The sequence below is a fragment of the Caenorhabditis elegans genome, chromosome I (assembly GCF_000002985.6).
Source record: "Caenorhabditis elegans chromosome I".
NCBI lineage: Eukaryota > Metazoa > Nematoda > Chromadorea > Rhabditida > Rhabditidae > Caenorhabditis > Caenorhabditis elegans.
Genome location: NC_003279.8, coordinates 13,814,679 through 13,832,970, shown reverse-complemented (window position 1 = coordinate 13,832,970; position 18,292 = coordinate 13,814,679). Strand labels below are relative to the sequence as shown.

Genomic DNA, 18,292 nt, shown 5'->3' with positions numbered 1-18,292 from the left:
CTTTCAAAAAAACGTTTTAAAAAATTAATTTTAGTTCAGAAATTAACTTTTTTTTTTCATTAAAAACTTGAATTTTCAATAAAAACCCAATTTTTATTATAAATCTTCCGATTTTCCACGAAAACCCATAAAAATCAAAAATTTTGACTACAAACTACAAAGATTTAAGCCTCACTCAAAAGCCTAACAAAAATGGTTGAGGCTAGTAATCTTGTAGTTTGTAGTCTGAGCCTCAACCAATAATAAACTAACCCATTTTTGCCTAATTTTTATTTTTTTTTTGTAGCTAAAAAATTTTTTTTTAATATTCAAAAACTAGCTGCGGATTCTCACTTTTTGATCTAAAAATTTAAATTTTCATTGAAAACCCGTAAAAAACGAAATTTAGTTCAAAAATTAACTTTTTTTTCATTAAAAACTTGAATTTTCAACAAAAACCCGTAAAAATCAAAAATTTTGACTACAAACTACAAAGATTTATGCCTCACTGAAAAGCCCAACAAAAATGGTTGAGGCTAGAAATCTTGTAGTTTGTAGTTTGTAGTCTGCGCCTCAACCAATAATAAATTAGATCATTTTTGCCTAATTTTTACTTTTTTCTCGTAAAACTTCTAATTTACCTTGAAAACCCATAAAAATCAAAAATTTTGACTACAAACTACACAGATTTAAGCCTCACTCAAAAGCCTCACCCAAAATGGTTGAGGCTAGAAATTTTGTAGTTTGTAGTCTGAGCCTCAACCAACGCTTTTTTCTTTAATTTCTATTGTTTTTCAGTGAATTTTCACTAAAAAATTTTTATTTCCAATTTTATAGTCTTCCAGAAAACCGATGTAAATGCACAAAACCGCAAAATATCTGTATATTATCGGTGGATGTGCCCTGGCGGCCGAACGGGAACCAATTCGACAAATCGAGAGAATCCACGTGGAAAAAGCCGGCGATTCGTGGGTGTTTTCTGTTAAAAATCTAAAATTTACTCTAGAAATTTCAGCGTGAACGTGATCTCTGAAAATTGTGGGCAATTAACGATTGCAAGACGATCTCCCGCGTGCTTTTTGGCTGGAAACCAACGAATTTTGGTCGCCGGAGGATGTTCGGCTCCGAATGAGCATACGGATTCAATGGAAATGCTCGAGATTTCGGAAATTGGAGAGATTCGATCGATTTTTTTGGATGAAAAGTTGGAGATTGGCGCGAGTTGTTCAGGATTCGATTGGGATACTCATTCGGTGAGGTTTCATCTAAAAAAAGAGACCCAGACTACTACAAACTACAAGATATCAGGCCTCAACTCCAACTTCTTTATTAATAAAAAAAAATCGATAAAACACCAAAACCTTAAATGCACAGCGCTAATTTTTCATTGGGGAAGTTTGATAAAATAACCCTGAAAATGGAATTTGCCATTTTTCACTTTATGAATATTTAAACGAGACTCCTTTGTCTTGTGATACTCGAAAACGAGCTTTCCGCCGCTCGGCACTTCCACCTCAAAGTCGTATTTGATCCATCCACGCCTGTCATCAGCAAGCTTCGGTTGTCCGAGTAAATCGACAAATGTCGGAAACGCATCCAAATCATCTGAAGTGATGTTCCATTCTTCAAAGTTTTCGGCAGAGAGTAACGTCTGAAAAAATGATTTTTTTTCTTCCAAATTATATTTCGTTTGCTAATCTCTTTCCGAATTTCCTGATATAATGATTCCCAAACTTACATTCAACGCTAACTTCACATCTTCTCTAATGAATTGTCCGTCCAGATGAGCACGAAAGTTTGGAAGATGAACCAAGTGCTCAAACTTGAAAGAAGTGGAAACGGTGGAACTCAGATATCCGAGTTGCTTCCATTGGTCCGATTCGACAAGCTTCTTGTACACCGCTTCCTCGCTTTTCATATTCAAATCCAAATCTAAACGGTCCAAAACTCCAGGCTTCACACAACAAATGATTGGCAGAAAATGTGTATGTTCGTCGAGCCGCAAATCCATCTCGCTGACGGAAAGCTTGAAGCCAAGAAAGCCCAGAGATTTCAGGAATTGATCCAGATGCTTCACGTTCTCTTCGTTGACTGTGTTCATCATAATAGTCATGCTTTCGATTCGCTGTTTGGGATTTTTCAGCACAATCATCAGATCGGAAAGCGCCAATTTCACATGATTCTCGCCTCTCACTAGCTTCTTCTTTGGTCGGTACGGAGTTTTTTCGTAAACCTCACATCCACTCTTCAGACCTCCGTAATGAAAAGTTGTATCGTCAATTTCTATGCGAGAAAACCAGGAAAAGCTTCGAAAATTCACATTTGCACGCTTGACGCCACGCTCATCGATTAGGTCACGAAAACTGCGTGAAACCTTTCGCACACGACATCTGAAACAATAAAATTTCAATACAGTTTGTGACGTAATTTCGCGGCATTTCTCGACATTATCCGACCACCAGAAAGCGAACAACTGAACAAAAAACACAGAGAAAGGCGTCTAGTGTGAAAACACAAGTGTGAAAATCCACACAATTTGCCGTCGCAGCAGAACAATTCTGATAAAACAACTGTGGAAACTTGTAGTAGTAGTAGTAGTAGTGGTGCAAAGCACCACGTTGGGTCCGTGGAGGTCCTTGGATCATTGAGATCCGCCTGGATCGAAAATTCTGGTGGGGAGGCCTAGTGCCTCTGCCACCTTTTTCGGATCCGTCCACAGTTTAGACGGAGTGAGCGGGGGTTGGATAGAACATCTCAGCATGTGTTCCACATTCCCTGTGACATCGCCACATTTCTTGCAGGCTGGCACCGTGTCGTTGTTGATTCTCGCGAAATAGCTTGGGACCATGGTTGAGTGACCGCATCGGATTCTGGCTAGCTCCACTCTTGTTCCTCGCTGCAAGGAGCTTTCCTCACGTGGAAACTTGTCGAGAAATGTCGCGAAGTTACGTCACAAACTGTATTGAAATACATGTTATAGAAGATACTTGAATAAGGCAAAAAGTGTATTGAAATACACTTTTTAATTTCACGACACTACTTGAATAACCCCATTAGTTATTTTTTGTTGTTGTTAAAATCAAGAGCAGGCAATTTTAGTTAAAACCAAAACTCACTCATCTACGAAATTCAGCTTGTCCATAATTTTCATAGTAATATCGATTGGTATGTCAGAAAGCTCCTTGCTGGGACGTTTGCTGAAAAAAAAATTTTTTGGGAATTATTTCAGCTAGAATTGAAAAACCCACTAGCTTGTCGAATCGAAATTTCCGTTATAAAATCGATTATACCAAAATGCGAACTCGCGGAATTCGACGACATCACCGGCATGTTCACACAGATTTTTGTACGATTCGAGACACGGCTTTCCTTTGCGAAACTCTTTTAAAATCAGATCAGATGTCCATTTTTCGTGGTAGTAACTGAAATTATAATTTAAATTATTGACTTTAAAATAAACGGAGTCGTCTCAGTAAAGCGCGATTGCATTTCTCATAAACGTTCTTGTGGGAAATGTAAATTTAATTCGTTTTGCCACTTTTCCACGTGAAAATAGCGATTTTTCAGTCCGAAAAGCCAATTTTTGGAGGATTTGAAGCCCATTCATGTCTTGATGATGTTCAAGTGCTAAATAACAGCGGAACTATGTGGAAATGCAGAAAACTCGCGAAAAAATCGCCAAAAATTAAGAATTCCACGATTTTAGAGGTTAAAAATGGCGAATTTCTGATGTTTGGCGGGTGGGAAGACGAACAGAGGACGAGCAAGGCGATTCGGAGGTGAATTTGTCTATTTTTTCTGTTGGAAAAACTTGGAAATGAATTAAAAATGATAAAAATGAAGTCTGTCCCCCGAAAATTGCAATGAAAACGATTAAATTAGGCGAAAATAGGCCAAAAACAACAATGAAAAACGTGAAAATTATTGGTTGAGGCTAGATATTTTGTAGTTTGTAGTCCGAGCCTCAACCAAAATCGAAATTTGTATTTGGGTGAGGCTAATAAATTTTGTAGTTTGTAGTGTGATAGTGAGCCTCAACCAAAGTTAAAATTAATTTCTGGTTGAGGCTGGAAATATTGTAGTTTGTAGTCTAAGCCTCAACCAAAACTAAAAATTAAATTTTTAACGAAATTTTCTAATTTTTCAAAGATTTTATCCGGGAATTCAAATATTTTTCGAATTTCAGAATCACTTTCAATGAGGATTTCACCGATTATTCGTGCGATTTTGCCGGTTTTTTGTCGTATCCAGTAGAAGGTAGCAGATTTTATGCGAAATTACCGACTTTTAAGTGAAACATTTGATTTTAATCCATAAACATCTGAAAATTTCAGCAAAAGTCTTCATTTTTCACCTAAAAAATCCAAAATTTATCGTTAAAATTCTGATTTTCCATCAAAATTTTCAGCTAAATTATCGATTTTACCCCCAAAAATTCCAAATTTTTCCAGGTCACACATGTATTCAAATCGATTCCAGTGTTTTTCTAATCGGCGGATTTGACGGATGTTTTGTGCTCGATTCCATCATAAAATATGACTTAAAAACCGGAAAATCCGAAGTAAGCCAAGATACAAGTGCGCTCCAATGAAAATAATCCCCCGATTTTCCAGGTTCTCGACACGAAACTACGTGGAAAACGTGAAAACCACGTGGCATGTGTGCTCGGCGACACGTGGCTCGTCGTGGCTGGCGGATGGAACTCCCGACAAGCACTTGATGATGTGGAAGTTTTTGAAATTCGGAAAATCGGTGGAAAAATCGAGCTGGCACCGTGCCAAGTCGCTGGAAAATTGAATTTTGCGAGAAATCGACCGAGTGCGGTGGTTATTTAAGGGTTTTTAAAATGTTTGTTATCATATTATAATTTTACTGATAAACTGTATTTTTATACATTGTGCCTGTGTTTTTTCTGCTTCTCTGGGTCACTATTTCCCTCTTTTTATCGATTTTTCTATTAAATTCAGATTTTCAGTGAAAAACTCGAAAAAAATCAATTCCAGATGCAGAATGGAAGGTGTCAATGAGGTACAATCAACTTCCAGGGGGAGCCACGACGATTTGTAAGCGAAATTTTCGAATTTCCGGCGAAAAAATATCGAAAATCAGTGAAAAAGCACAAAAAATCTGCAAAATTTTCAATTTTCAGTCGTTGCAAGTCCGCTCCACTGCGATTTCGCTGAAATTTCAAATTTTCCCCGTTGCAAATGCGCTCTAATGCGAAAATCCACAAAAACATCGAAAACTATGTACTTTTGCGGATAAAACCCCATGAATATCCGAAAATTTTTACTGAACAATTTCAAAAATTTTTAATTCCCGCCAAACCTCTCAAATTCAAACGCGCTCCACTGCAAAACTCACCGAAAAATCGATTTTCCTTACAGTATCGATCGAATTCCGACGCATTTTCTCGTCGAACTGACGTCACTGGATGAGCTCGCATTTCCGGCAAACTCTACGAAACGGGTTAAGGTAATTTTTGGCTGTCTGCAAATACGCTCTAATGCCAAAATGTTGTTTCAGTACACATGTGTGGCGAGTACATCGAAATCTCTGTGCCTTGGCACGTCGACGGGATCCGTCTATATTTTCTCGAGATATGCCGCCAAATCGAGATCTCGAACGAATTCGGGTGCTCCGGTACCTGTACAGGTGTTCACGACACGCGATGGCCAAATTAGTACGGTAAGATTTTGAAAATCATATTATTACATTGAAAATGTGAAAATTTGAACGAATAACTGAATTCCAAGTGGAAAATAGGTCGAAAATCCGAATTTTCGAGCAATTTTTAGTTTTTGAATGAAAATGTGATAGTATGATATAATAACCCCCGATACAACAATAAATAGTGTGATAATTAGTTAGGTGGTGGTATGATAAGAAAACCGGTTGACTGTGGGGATATGTTTTAATAACAGCTGGCAGTTAATGATTATATAAACACCTAACAATTGTATTTTATCAATAATCTAAATAATTGCTACTAACTGTTATGTTTCTAAAATTTACTAGTTAGTTTATTTGATGTATTAATACCGTATAGACTGTATTAGTACCTCTTGGAAACTGTGGGCCAGCTTTAATCCTATTCCAAGTTCAACTCTCCACCACGGGAAAATTTTTTGCGAATCATGGGAATGGTGTAGGTTTACTCCACATGACACCATCCTCAGCGTCTGCTAGTGCAACTTGCACAAATCCAAAATGGAACTTTTGCCAAGCATCCTGAAATGCAGTATAACAGATTTTTGAACTTACAAGAAGAACTTACCCTCAACAAAAACTGTTTGGTTAACTGTTGAGGTCTAAAAGAATATGATCCAGTATTTGATATCCCTCTTGCCAAGTAATCGATTCTTTCAAAATGAGACCAGGGCTGAAAACCAGGGCTACGATATAGACGACATTAGTAGATCGTATAAGTACTGTATCGAGTACCGTATGTTACTAGTACCGTACTAATTATTTCGGTATAAGTATAGTTATAAATTAGTTAAGTACACTACCGTGTTAGTATCCTATAGACCATATTATTACGGCAGAGTATTATCAACGTATAGAAATTATGCCGTACCATATTAGAACCTTATTTATAGTACTGTTCTAGTGCTATAAAGTATTATAGTCTGGTATGGTCATATTGGTCTGCATTAGTACTGTATCAGTGCCGTATTAGTCCCTTACCATATTATATTAATACCGTATAGCATAATACCATATATTTTTACTATGCCGATATTTTTTCGGATATTTTCTAATAATGAATTTATCAATAAGTATTGATGTAGTTATTCTGGAAGAAATGTATCCGAACAAAAGAGTAACTATTAAGCAACACTTTAATATGATAAAACCTAGAAAAATTCTACAAGTTTTCCTTACCGAGACCTTAAAACTTATTAGCCGAGCAACATCGGATATCGGATATTACGGATATCGGATAATGGACTTGCATATCGTTTATACAGAAAACTTGTAGTTTTTCTAGGTTTTATCATATTAAAATGTTGCTTAATAGTTACTCTTTTGTTCGGATACATTTCTTCCAGAATAACTACATCAATACTTATTGATAAATTCATTATTAGAAAATATCCACCCACCTCTGACTAGTACCCTAAGGTGTTATTGAATGACAGTACCGTATAGCATTGTATTAACACCCGAAAGAGGGTAGTAGTATCGTAATGTACATGATCCTATAGACCATTAGTACGTATTAGTACGGTATAGTATTAATACGGTATAGACCGTATTGGTACCAGGGGTGTGCGGCAAATCTCAAAATTTGCCGAGCTCGGCAAATTCGGCAAATTTGCCGTGCTTAACAAACTCGGAAAATTTTGATAATTTTTGATGTTTTTTGGAACACCAAAACTACCGAATTCTTAACACACATCTGGTTTCTGAATTAGTTCCGTGTAGTATGTCTGCTTAAGCATAAAACTAACTCAATTTTGTGTCATTTTACTAAATTTTTGGCGAAAAAATCAATAATTTTAGTCAAAATTGTACTGTAAAATTTTTGACGTGTGCGGCAAAGTTCGAAATTTGCCGAGCTCGGCAAATTCGGCAAATCTAATTTTTTGAAATTTGCCGTGCTCGGCAAATTTGCCGAGCTCGGCAAACGGCAAATTCGGCAAATTTGCCGCACACCCCTGATTGGTACTTTATCGTTTTATTGCCATAATTACTATATGCGGTACTAATTTTTATACAATATTATTGCTTGAATTTGATAATTTTAGTTCTAGAACGATTTATTTTTGATAAACCATAATTTTAGTGAATAATATAATTCCAGATCTCAGTAAGCCCATCGGAAGAACTAATGGCAATTGGAGGTGATAGTGGACGTGTTTCAGTGGCTCAACTCAACAATGGTCAACCACCAACACTGATCTACTCAACACCCGGTGATGCTCGGAGCCCTGATCGTGTAACAGCTCTCTCATGGTCTGCCGACTTGAAAACTGTATATTCTGGACACTCATCCGGTACTCTACATTGTCATCGGTTAACAAGTCGTTCCGTTTTCCGAGCCGCCCATCAGAAATTGATGAAATTCGATGGAGAGATTATTCAAATCGATACTCTTCAATCGCACGTACTGATTGCCACGTCACTAGCCGCCCATCTTTTCCACGTGGAGTCCGGAACGATTCAACAAGTGGGAAAGAAGACGAGAAGCTCTCCGGCACCACTTGGTGCGTGTTATGTACACGGAGAAAGTGCTTTTATTGTCGCTGCGAGACCCAATGGAAGGTTATGGGAAGCGAATTTGGTTGGAGTTGTTTATAGGTAAAACACCTAAAATTTCGTAAAGCTACACGAAATTTGAATTCCAAACAACATTTAGGAATTTTTCTCGAAAAGATCTCAAAAATTCGAAAAATTGAGTTTTGATGTAGATTTACGAAAAAAAAAGTTTTCCTCAGAAATGTCTGAAACTTTCTGGAAATTTTTGCAAAAAATTGAAATTTCAAGTTTTGCTGTAGATTTACGAGGTTTTTCAAAAAAAAAAAGAGACCCAACAAAAAATAGTTTCCGTAAATCTACACGAATGCTTCTTTTCTCAAAAATTAATTTCCTTATAAAATTTTTGTATATCTAAAATAGAAAATAAATATTTTAATGAAATTTCCTTTTTAAAAAAATTCTCGTAAATCTACACTGGAACATAATAATTTTTTATTAATCTCTCGTAATTCTACACGGAAAAGTAGAAAAAGTGATTGATTTTTTGTTGAAAAATCTCTGAAAAAATGCAATTCTCGTAAATCTACACTGAGCCATTTTTTTTTTGTTGAAAAGTTGCAATTTTTCTTCTAAATCTACACGAACATTGAAAAACAATGTGTCGATCACTTATATAAAATTTAAAAAATCTCGTAAATCTACACTGAAGCATGTTTTTCTTTGTTGCAAATGTGTATTTTCTCACAAATTGAAAAAAAATTTTTTTTAATATAATGGAAATTCGTCGTAAATCTACACGAAATTATAGAAGAAAAACATTTTTTCTTTCATTTTTTGAAAATTTCTCAAAAAAATTAGAAAAATTCTCATAAATCTACACTGAAACGTTTGTGTTTTATTCAAAAATTTTTGAAAAAAAATATTCAAAATTTTCGTAAATCTACACGAAAAAAAAGAAAAAAAGATGAGTTTTCCGAAAAGTTTCTGAAAAACTAAATTAAAAAATCTTGTAAATCTACACTAAAACATAATTTTGCAGAAATTTTTTGAAAAAAAATGAATTTTTAAAAAATTATTGAACATTTTCGTAAATCTACACAAAAAAATAGAAAATACTTTTTTTTTTCAGTTTTTGATTTTCCAAAACATTTATTTTTTCTTCAAAATGTCCCCGTAAATCGACACCAAAATTTTTTTTTTCAATTAATTCGTAAATCAACACTGACACATTTTTTTCAAAAATTTTGAATTTCCCCGTAAATCTACACGAAATTTCTCGCAAAAAATCCAAGAAATGCTCTTAAATCTACACTGAAACTTTTTTTCCAAATTTTTAATTTAAAAAATCAGAAAATTTTTTTTTTAATTATTGAAAATTTTTGTAAATCTACACGAAGAATATAGTTTTAAAAATTTTTGAATTTTTGAAAAAATTTCAATAAATATGACAAAATTCTCGTAAATCAACACACTGACACACTTTTTTTCAAAAATTTTGATTTTCCCCGTAAATCGACACTAAAAATTTTTTTCACAAAAAATCCCAAAATATTTTTTTCAATTTCAGAACCCATCAATACCGTCAATCCGGTCAAATACCCCGTGCACCGCCCATCTCATTTCGCTCCGCCTTCCCAACAGACTCCGCCCAATTCTGCGGACTCCACCCGGACAATCAAGATGTGTCACTGCAAAAGATCCATGTAATCCACGTGGACAATGGTGGTGGGCGGAGCCTCGTCGTCTCCACAGCAGGCTCACGGATCTGTGTCGTGGAAATGGAGACGTCACGTGTGACGTGTTGCGCTGAGCTGGATTATGATATTTTGGATGTTTCCACGTGTGGAAATGATATTTTTGTGTTGCTCAATGATTCGAAAGGATTACGAAAATTTAGTGTTTTTGAGAGACAAAAAACGCTGGAAAAATTGAATTTAAAGGGCATTTTTATGCAGGTAAACTTGAATTTTCGGAAAAATCACTGAAAAAACCGAGTTCAGCCGCCTTTTTTACCCCAAAAAATACTTTTTTCGCAAAATTTTTGAGTTTCTGTGCATTTTGTCGTAAGATCGGGTGTCCGAACGAGAAATTGCGTACTTTTGGGGCTACAGTACCCCGGAAAACTTAAAATTAACGCTAGAAGCCCAGAAAATAGCCATAAGGGGTAAAAAATTACGAGGAATTCGAATTTCCTAACAATAAAGTATGAATTCGTAAAAGTCGAGGTAAAAATTATGAAAAGTCTTAATTTCCCGACAAAATGGCGATTTTGACGATTTTCCTTATGAACTTCGGGCTCAGCGCCTAATTTTACCCCTATCTGGACTTTTTCGCAAATTTTTGAGTTTATGTGCATTTTGTCGTATGATACGGTGCCTTCACCGAAAATTGCGTACTTTTGGAGCTACAGTAACCCAACATTTCCCAATTTAGTGCTAGAAAGCTGGAAAAATGCCCAATAGATGGGAAAACGGCAAGGAATTCAAATTTCCTCATGAAACTTTTCTCAGAAAGCTTAACTTTCAGAAAAAATTGGCATTTGCGCCGAAAAAGCTGAAAGTATTGATTTTTACCAGTTTTCCATATGAAATTCAAGTTCAGCGCCCCAATTTACTCCTATCTAGACGGTTTTCGCAAAATGTTGAGTTTCTGTGCATTTTGTCGTAGGATCCGGTGTCCGGACGAGAAATTGCGTACTTCTGGGGCTACAGTACCCCAACATTTTCAAATTTAGTGCTAGAAAGCTGAAAAAAAGCCTGAAAGATTGGAAAACGGCAAGAAATTCGAATTTCCGTATGAAAATTTTGCCAGAAAGCTTAATTTTCGGAAAAATTGCGTCAAAATTGAAATTTGCGTCAAAAAAGCTGAAAACGTTCATTTTTACCAGTCTTTGATGCGAAATTCGAATTCAGCGCCCCAATTTACCCCTATCTAGACGGTTTCCGCACGATTTTGAGTTTCTGTGAATTTTGTCGTAAGATCGGGTGTCCGGATGAGAAATTGCGTACTTTTGGCGCTACAGTAACCCAAAACTAGTAAAATTAACGCTGGAGGCTCCGTAAAAATGGTTCTAGGGTTGAAAAGTGAGGGGAATTCGAATTTTGATATTAAAAACTTGAATTTTTCAAATTTTCCACCACTCAATTTTTGAATTTTTGGAGCTAAAAGTCCGGAAAAAAGCTAAAATTCCCAATTTTCAGAGTGCCCAACTTGTGCTCTTTTGCTCTCCACACATCACCTATCCAATGCCACTTCTGACAACAATTATCGAAGGATTAGGAACACTTTCCCGTAAAAAAGAGACTGAAAAACTACAATTAGCCCTTCAAAAAATGTTGGATGAACGGAAAATCAATCAATCCACGTATGATAATAATATTGAGGAGATGGAGCGAAAAGAATCGTTGAAAAAACTGAAAAAGACGCCGGAATCCAAGAAATTACCCAGTGGAGTTCATAGGGTGAGTTTTGAATTGATTTTCCAGAATTTTCATGGTGAAAATCGAATTCCGCACCTATTTTTACCCCTAACCAGGTGGTTTTTACGAAAATTTGAATTTCTGTGCATTTTGTCGGAGGATATGGTGCACGAAGGGCAAATGCGTACTTTTGGGGCTACCGCAACCCGAAAATTTCAAAATCAACGCTAGAGGTCTCAGAAAAAAGCCTACTATAGCAGAAAATAGTGAGGAATTCGATTTTGACACTTAAAATCATTAGAAAAAAGATTTTTCCTAATAATTAGGAAAAAGTATATTCAAACTCAATTTTCGAGACTTTTCCATACGAAATTCGAGCTCAGCGACCCTTATTACCTCTATCTAGACGGTTTTTACGAAAATTTGCGATTCTGTGCATTTTGTCGTGAGATTTGGTTGATTTTCATAGATTTTCCATACGAAATTCGAATTCAGCGCCCCAATTTACCCTCAGCTAGGCGGTTTTCGCGAAATTTGGAGTTTCTGTGCATTTTGTCGTAAGATACGGTGTACTGACGCCAAATTGCGTACTTTTGGGCCTACAGTAACCTCAAAATTTCAAAATTAACACTAGAGACCCCAAAAAAGCCTTACAGGGCAGAAAATAGTGGGGAATTCGAATTTGACAATTAAAATTATTGGAAAAAAGATTGCTCCGTAAGTATTGAGTAATATTTCCGAAAAAGTCGATTCAAACTCAATTTTCGTCGATTTTCCATATAAAATTTGAGTTCAGCGCCCGTTTTTGCCCCTATCTAGACGGTTTTTGGAAAATTTGGAGATTCTGTGCATTTTGTCGTAGGATTGACAGAAAATTGCGTACTTTTGGGGCTACAGTAACCCGAAAATTTCAAAATTAACGCTAGATATCCTAGTAAAAGGCTAACTAGGACAAAAAATAGTGAGAAATTCGAATTTAAGCTCAAAAATCAACAATTCTTTCTTCCAGGTCCTTCAAACCGCCGCCCAATGCAGTGGCTACGACGACGATTTCAACTTTTCCACGCCACAAGCTCTCCGTGAAAGATCCCGCAGTAGCCCATGTGGTCCAGAATCTCCGATTCCCCTCGAAAAACGTGCTTCAGAACCAGCTTCCCTGGAGCTCCGCCAAGAATATTGGCGTAAAAACGGGACCCCAGACGTGTGCGAAGAGGATATTCTACACCGGGCCCGTCAGATTTTGGAGGATGAAAATTCGGAAAAATTGGTTGAAAAAGAGTCACTGAGGACACTTTTACAGTTGGAAGGCATCAAAAAAGACGAAATTCGCTTCACACCTACCGTAACCATTGCCAACGCGGCAAAAGCGTTGGCCGAGTTGGCGCTGGCCGTTCCCGTGGATTTAACGGCCATTTGGAATTCTGGAAATTCCCAAAACTCCCAAAACCCACAAAATCCCGAGAAAAATGGGTCAAAAATCTCGAAAAACCCGCCACAAATCGTAAAAGTCATTCGGCCCGGCCACAGACTACAAACTACAACAACTAAGCCCATTGCTACAGTAACCCCGATTACGGTACCTGTAGCGAATGCTGATGACGTGGCAGTTAACAATATGGGAATGATTTCCGAGGAAATGCGCCGGAAACAAGACGAAATGTGGCTTGATTTGAGGCTTACGCAGCATATTAAAAAACGTAATAGTTTTTTTCTGAAAATACTCAAAAATCTGAATTTTGCGCCAATTTTCTGTACAAAATTCGACCTCCCGGTCATTTTCTACCCCTAGTAGGCTTTTTTTTTTTTGGGTTTCTAGCGTTAATTTTGAAGTTTTCGGGTTACTGTAGCCCCAAAAGTACGCAATTTCTCGCCAGTACACCGTATCTTACGAAAAAATGCACAGAATCTCCAAATTTTGCAAAAACCGCCTGGCTATGGGTAAATTGTGGCGCTGAATTCGAATTTCACATGGAAAATTGATGAAAATCAAGTTCAAATGTACTTTTTTGGAAAAATTGCCCTAAAAACTTTGTTTCGCCAATTTTAAGTGTTAAATTCGAGTTTCCCGTCATTTTCTACCCCTAATAGGCTTTTTTCTGGGCTTCTAGCGTTAATTTTGAAATTTTCGGTTTACTGTAGCCCCAGAAGTACTCAATTTCTCGTCAGTACACCGTATCTTACGACAAAATGCACAGAAATTTAAAATTTAGCGAAAACCGCCTAGATAGGGGCAACAAGGGGCGCGGATTCCGAATTTCGTATGGAAAATCGATAAAAAACAAGTTTCAATGTACCTTTTTCGGAAAAATATCACAAATTCAGGGTCTAAAATATTTTTCACCAATTTTTCGTACAAAATTCGAATTACCCGTGATTTTTTTACCCCTATTCGCTTTTTACCGGGTTTCTAGCGTTAATTTTAGAATTTTCGGGAAACTGAAGCTCCAAAAGTACGCAATGTCTCGCCAGTACACCGTATCTTACGACAAAATGCACAGAATCCTGAAATTTCACTAAAACTGCCTCGTTAGGTGTGAAAACGGACGCTGAATTCGAATTTCACATGGAAAATCGTTAAAAATCGAGTTCGAATGAAATTTTTTGGAAAAATTGCCCTAAAAACTTTGTTTCGCCAATTTTAAGTGTTAAATTCGAATTCCCCGCGACTTCCTGTCTCCGGGGGTCTTTTTCTGGGCTTCTCGCGTTAATTTTGAAATTTCCGGGTTACTGTAGCCCCAAAAGTACGCAATATCTATCCTGTACATCGTATCGTACGACAAAATGCACAGAATCTCCAAATTCCGCAAAAACCGTCTAGGCGAGGTAATTTAAGGCGCTGAATTTGAATTTCACATGAAAATCTAAAAAAAATCAAGTTCCAATGAAATTTTTCGGAGAAATATCACGAATTAAGGTTTAAAAATACTTTTCGCAAATTTTTCGTACAAAATTCGAGTTCCCCGTGATTTTCTACCCCTGGTAGTCTTTTTTGGAGTTTCTAACGTTAATTTTTAAATTTCCGGGCTACGGTAGCCCCAAAAGTACGCAATTTCTCGTCCGGGGACCGGATCCTACGACAAAATGCACAGAATCCTGAAATTTCACTAAAACCGCCTCGGCAGAGGTGAAAACGGGCGCTGAATTCGAATTTTATATGGAAAATCGATAAAAATCAAGTTTCAATATACTTTTTCGGAAAAATATCACGAATTCAGGTTTAAAAATACTTTTCACCAATTTTCCGTACCGAATTCGAATTCCCCGTCATTTTCTAACCCCGGTGGCTTTTTTTCGGAGTCTCTAGCGTTAAGTTTGAAATTTCCGGGTCACTGTAACCCCAAAAGTACGCAATAACTCACTAGTGCACCATATCTTACGACAAAATGCACAGAAACTCTAAATTTCGCGAAAACCGCCTAGATAGGGGTAAAAACGGGCGCTGATCTCGAATTTTCAAATAAAAAAATCAATATTTTCTCCTTGCAGACTCCTCCCACGCAAACGATGACGTCATCATCACCTCATCTCCAACCTCCAGCAACAATGTACCAAAATCCGACACAGATTACACATTGACAACCGGCTCCGAGGGTCCTACACCGACTTCTGAGCACATTTGGACAAATCCTCTGGATGATGACGTCATCACCCCCACGTCATCATCAAATTGTGCCACGTGTGGTATGCACCGCTCATGGGCTGCCACGTCACTTCTGATGGCTGTGTGCGGTGGTGCAAACGTGCTCCGTGACGAATTTCAGCGAAATGGAGCAATTCCGCAGAGCCACGTAGCATGGAGCACCCTGCTCCGCCACGTTGCATCTGTGACGTCATCACAGGAAGCAATTTGTCCAAAGTGTGAAATGTCGCTGAGTACGGTGGAGCGAGTTTGCAGCGACGCGTGGAAAACGGCCAACGGGATGGCAGAAGATGGAGTTCGGCCGAATGTTGAACGGATTTTCGAGCGATGTATTAGTAATTCGAGTCGGGAAAAGCTAGAGGCAATTGTGATGCGGAGGGAATTTGGGAAATTTGAAGATTGCAAGGATTTTGATCAAAAAATCGATTTTCCCGGGGAAAAACCGATTAAAATCGATGAAACCGACGAAAATATCGATTTTCTTAATGCCACGTGTCTTCAATGGACACGGGCGGTCCCGTTGCGAACTTTTCTCGCTCTTTCCGTTTTTACTATCGGAAAAAAGGCGACAATCTCGATTATTACCGCAGAAAATCAATATATTGCCCGGCGAATGGCGCCCGCTGATTGGTGTTCGATTGTTGTGATAGGAGCCCGTGAAATTGGGTTTAAGGATTTGTTAGGGGTTAAGGTAAGAGGAATCGATGAAAAATTTGGCGAGATGGGTAATAAAGCGCTATTATCAAAATATATAAACTGACATGTGAAACGTGGCTTATTTTTTATTTTGTTTTTTATTTAAGCTCCTCCCATTTTTTAATGAACTAATAAATGAAAATTTCAACGAAAGGTCAGGAATGGGAGGAGCTTAAATAAAAAAAAAACAAAATAAAAAATAAGCCACGTTTCACATGTCAGTTTATATATTTTGATAATACTGTAGCTGAACATTTTGGAAATGAATAAAAGAATTGGCTCGAAATCCTGATTTTGGTCAAAAATATCCGGACGTGCTCAATTCTTGAGAGAAAATGGCATATAAAGCGGAATTCCGCAAGAAAAATCGATGAGCGCTGCAACTTTCAAAACTAGTTGTTGAAAAATTTACTGAAGAAAAAATATCGAATTCAAAAAATTAACAAAATGATCGTCGTCTTGCCCTTGTCCAACATTTTCCAAATTCAAAAGTCTTCGCGATTTGCGTTGTACAAAAGAAAACCAATGACGAGTACAGCAGTCGTGACGAATCCGAGTAGAAAGAAAAGTCGATATTTGAGGCAAATAGTTGGTGGTGCAGTAGTAATTGGTTCATCAGAAATATGAATAACATTTTGGCAATGCGTGGGACATCCAGAGTTAGGAACAGACATTCTGTAGAGAAAGTGAATATCTAAAGCCAACGCGTATGCTTATATACAGATAGATGTTCCTCATACAAGGTCACACCAATTTTTAGCTCTCGAAGGGCGTGGCTAGGAGCAATAGAGACGCAGCAGAGCAGATTATTGTTCTCGCACATGCCACTGTCTGCTCGATAGAAAAGCTGGAAATCGGTGCAGTGCATGGGAAATTTGAGAAACAACCGGAAATGGTATTCTTTATTTTCTCTTCATATGTTCATTTCATCAGGTTCAATCAAAGACTATAAACAACTTTATACCTAAAACTAATAATGAACATTTGTTTGTTGACATACCTAAAACTGATAATGAACATGAGTTTCTTGGACAATTTCCACTGAGGAGACTGTGTGGGTGGTACATTTTGTTTGTACATTTTGCTTTTGGTTTCAATGTCTGAATTTCTGATATCAGTTTCACGTCTGGCAAATGTGATAAACTTACGAAATATGATAACAACACTCAGTTTTCAGCCGGTTTCTATTTTTTTAAATAAAAATCTAACAGACTTGTAGTGTCTATTTCTAGTTCAAAATTCTCGTGTTCACATATTTTTAGAGGTGTTCTCACATTGGTTTTTTTTTTTGCGACAATAGAGACAATCTTGTAAAAGAACTTAGGCGAGCTAACCAAATTTGGAGATTGCAACACATTTTTAAATGAAAAACGAACGATTTTATAGCCGGAAAATCATTTTTTTTTCTCGAAAAAGTCGCGAAATGGGTCGAAAAATGATAGAAAGTTCAAATTTTGGCTGAAACAGAAGTGGAAAATCGATTTTTCAAGAGAAATTTCACGATTTATGTAAAAATCGATTAAAAAAGCCAAACTTGGTTTTTTTGTAATCTTAAAATCGATAATATTTTAAGACAATAACTTCCGTATTCGACTCTGTCGGAGCTTCTGGATGGGTAGCGCCACGTGGCAAACCCCCACCAACCGCCGCCGCCGCCACGTCATCCCGCAAAGTGACGTCACCAAATGGCTCAGCGCCGGCTCCGTCGATCTCTAGCTGGATTGTTGACACGAATGGGTAGGAAAATTGTATATTTCAGATAAATTTAGGATTTAAAATTTTTAAAAAATGGTTTTTTTTCCAGAAAATGCCCAATGTGCACACTTCCCGTAAAAATGGTAGTTGGCGGTGCGGATCGAGGTGTCATTTCGTATTTCTGTGGACATGTGTATCATAAAATCTGCCTGACGGGAAGATTTAATGCCGGCTGCGTAGCGTGTCGAGTACGGGCTCGGCGAGCAACTCGCGCGGGATCCTCTGCCACGTCATCGCCTGTTGCGTCACCGATTATGTCGCCACGTCATCAGAAGATTTAATAATTGTTTTATTTTACCTCATTTTTCCTATTTTTCCCCTTGTAATTCATTTAAATTGCTCAAAAATCGCTTTCCACTCCCCGCCAAAATTAGGTGAACACGTCAATTGTCCGTGGAGCGCACTTACTGCCTCATCTCGTTTTTAAAGAATTTTTTGCATTTGCCTTTGTTGTAAATTAATTTAATTGTAATTTGTACATTTTCCGGGTCTATTTTAAGCTTATAAATTGGAATTCTCAGATTTTTATTATTTTTTTGCTATTTTCGCGAGTTTTTACCTCTTGTCTCGAGTATTTTAGGGATTTTTGAAGCTTAAA

General features: G+C 37.2%; 2 protein-coding genes, 5 non-coding genes and 1 pseudogene across 10 annotated transcripts; 4 read left to right on the top strand and 4 right to left on the bottom strand.

Annotated features, from left to right (window-relative positions):
* Positions 1-824: 824 nt before the first annotated feature.
* Positions 825-4,869, top strand: W09G3.1. 2 transcript variants are annotated; one of them, NM_061017.5, is made up of 6 exons: positions 825-947; positions 995-1,232; positions 3,547-3,758; positions 4,166-4,236; positions 4,431-4,540; positions 4,593-4,869. In NM_061017.5, the coding sequence occupies exons 1-6, from the start codon at positions 838-840 to the stop codon at positions 4,812-4,814; spliced, it is 963 nt and encodes a 320-aa protein (NP_493418.2). In that variant the 5' UTR covers positions 825-837; the 3' UTR covers positions 4,815-4,869. The 2 variants fall into 2 exon arrangements, with proteins under 2 accessions (NP_493418.2, NP_001379455.1); NM_001392967.1 differs by lacking the exon at positions 4,166-4,236 and having other exon boundaries at positions 2,781-3,758; positions 4,593-4,868.
* Positions 1,364-3,309, bottom strand: fbxa-93 (annotated as a pseudogene). Its single transcript has 4 exons — positions 3,228-3,309; positions 3,096-3,176; positions 1,718-2,936; positions 1,364-1,630 (listed from the first exon to the last, which is right to left on the bottom strand). Coding segments are annotated over exons 1-4 (1,649 nt in total).
* Positions 4,870-4,982: 113 nt separating the features above from the next.
* On the top strand, positions 4,983-18,215 carry W09G3.6 (the record flags this gene model as incomplete). Of its 2 annotated transcripts, NM_061016.8 has the most annotated exons (10): positions 4,983-5,042; positions 5,367-5,454; positions 5,506-5,667; positions 7,790-8,286; positions 9,752-10,139; positions 11,385-11,645; positions 12,613-13,300; positions 15,090-15,934; positions 17,513-17,676; positions 17,744-18,215. In NM_061016.8, the coding sequence occupies 10 exons, from the start codon at positions 4,990-4,992 to the stop codon at positions 17,973-17,975; spliced, it is 3,378 nt and encodes a 1,125-aa protein (NP_493417.1). The 2 variants fall into 2 exon arrangements, with proteins under 2 accessions (NP_493417.1, NP_001129796.1); NM_001136324.4 differs by lacking the exons at positions 4,983-5,042; positions 5,367-5,454; positions 5,506-5,667; ... (4 more) ...; positions 15,090-15,934; positions 17,513-17,676 and having other exon boundaries at positions 17,775-17,975.
* W09G3.12 lies at positions 12,479-12,530 on the bottom strand. The gene has a single exon (NR_050701.1). It is a non-coding gene; the product is annotated as an Unclassified non-coding RNA W09G3.12 (non-coding RNA).
* Positions 12,479-12,530, top strand: W09G3.13. Its single transcript, NR_050702.1, has one exon. It is a non-coding gene; the product is annotated as an Unclassified non-coding RNA W09G3.13 (non-coding RNA).
* On the bottom strand, positions 13,412-13,463 carry W09G3.15. Its single transcript, NR_050699.1, has one exon. It is a non-coding gene; the product is annotated as an Unclassified non-coding RNA W09G3.15 (non-coding RNA).
* W09G3.14 lies at positions 13,412-13,463 on the top strand. The gene has a single exon (NR_050700.1). It is a non-coding gene; the product is annotated as an Unclassified non-coding RNA W09G3.14 (non-coding RNA).
* Positions 15,951-15,971, bottom strand: 21ur-15386. The gene has a single exon (NR_050698.1).
* Positions 18,216-18,292: the final 77 nt, after the last annotated feature.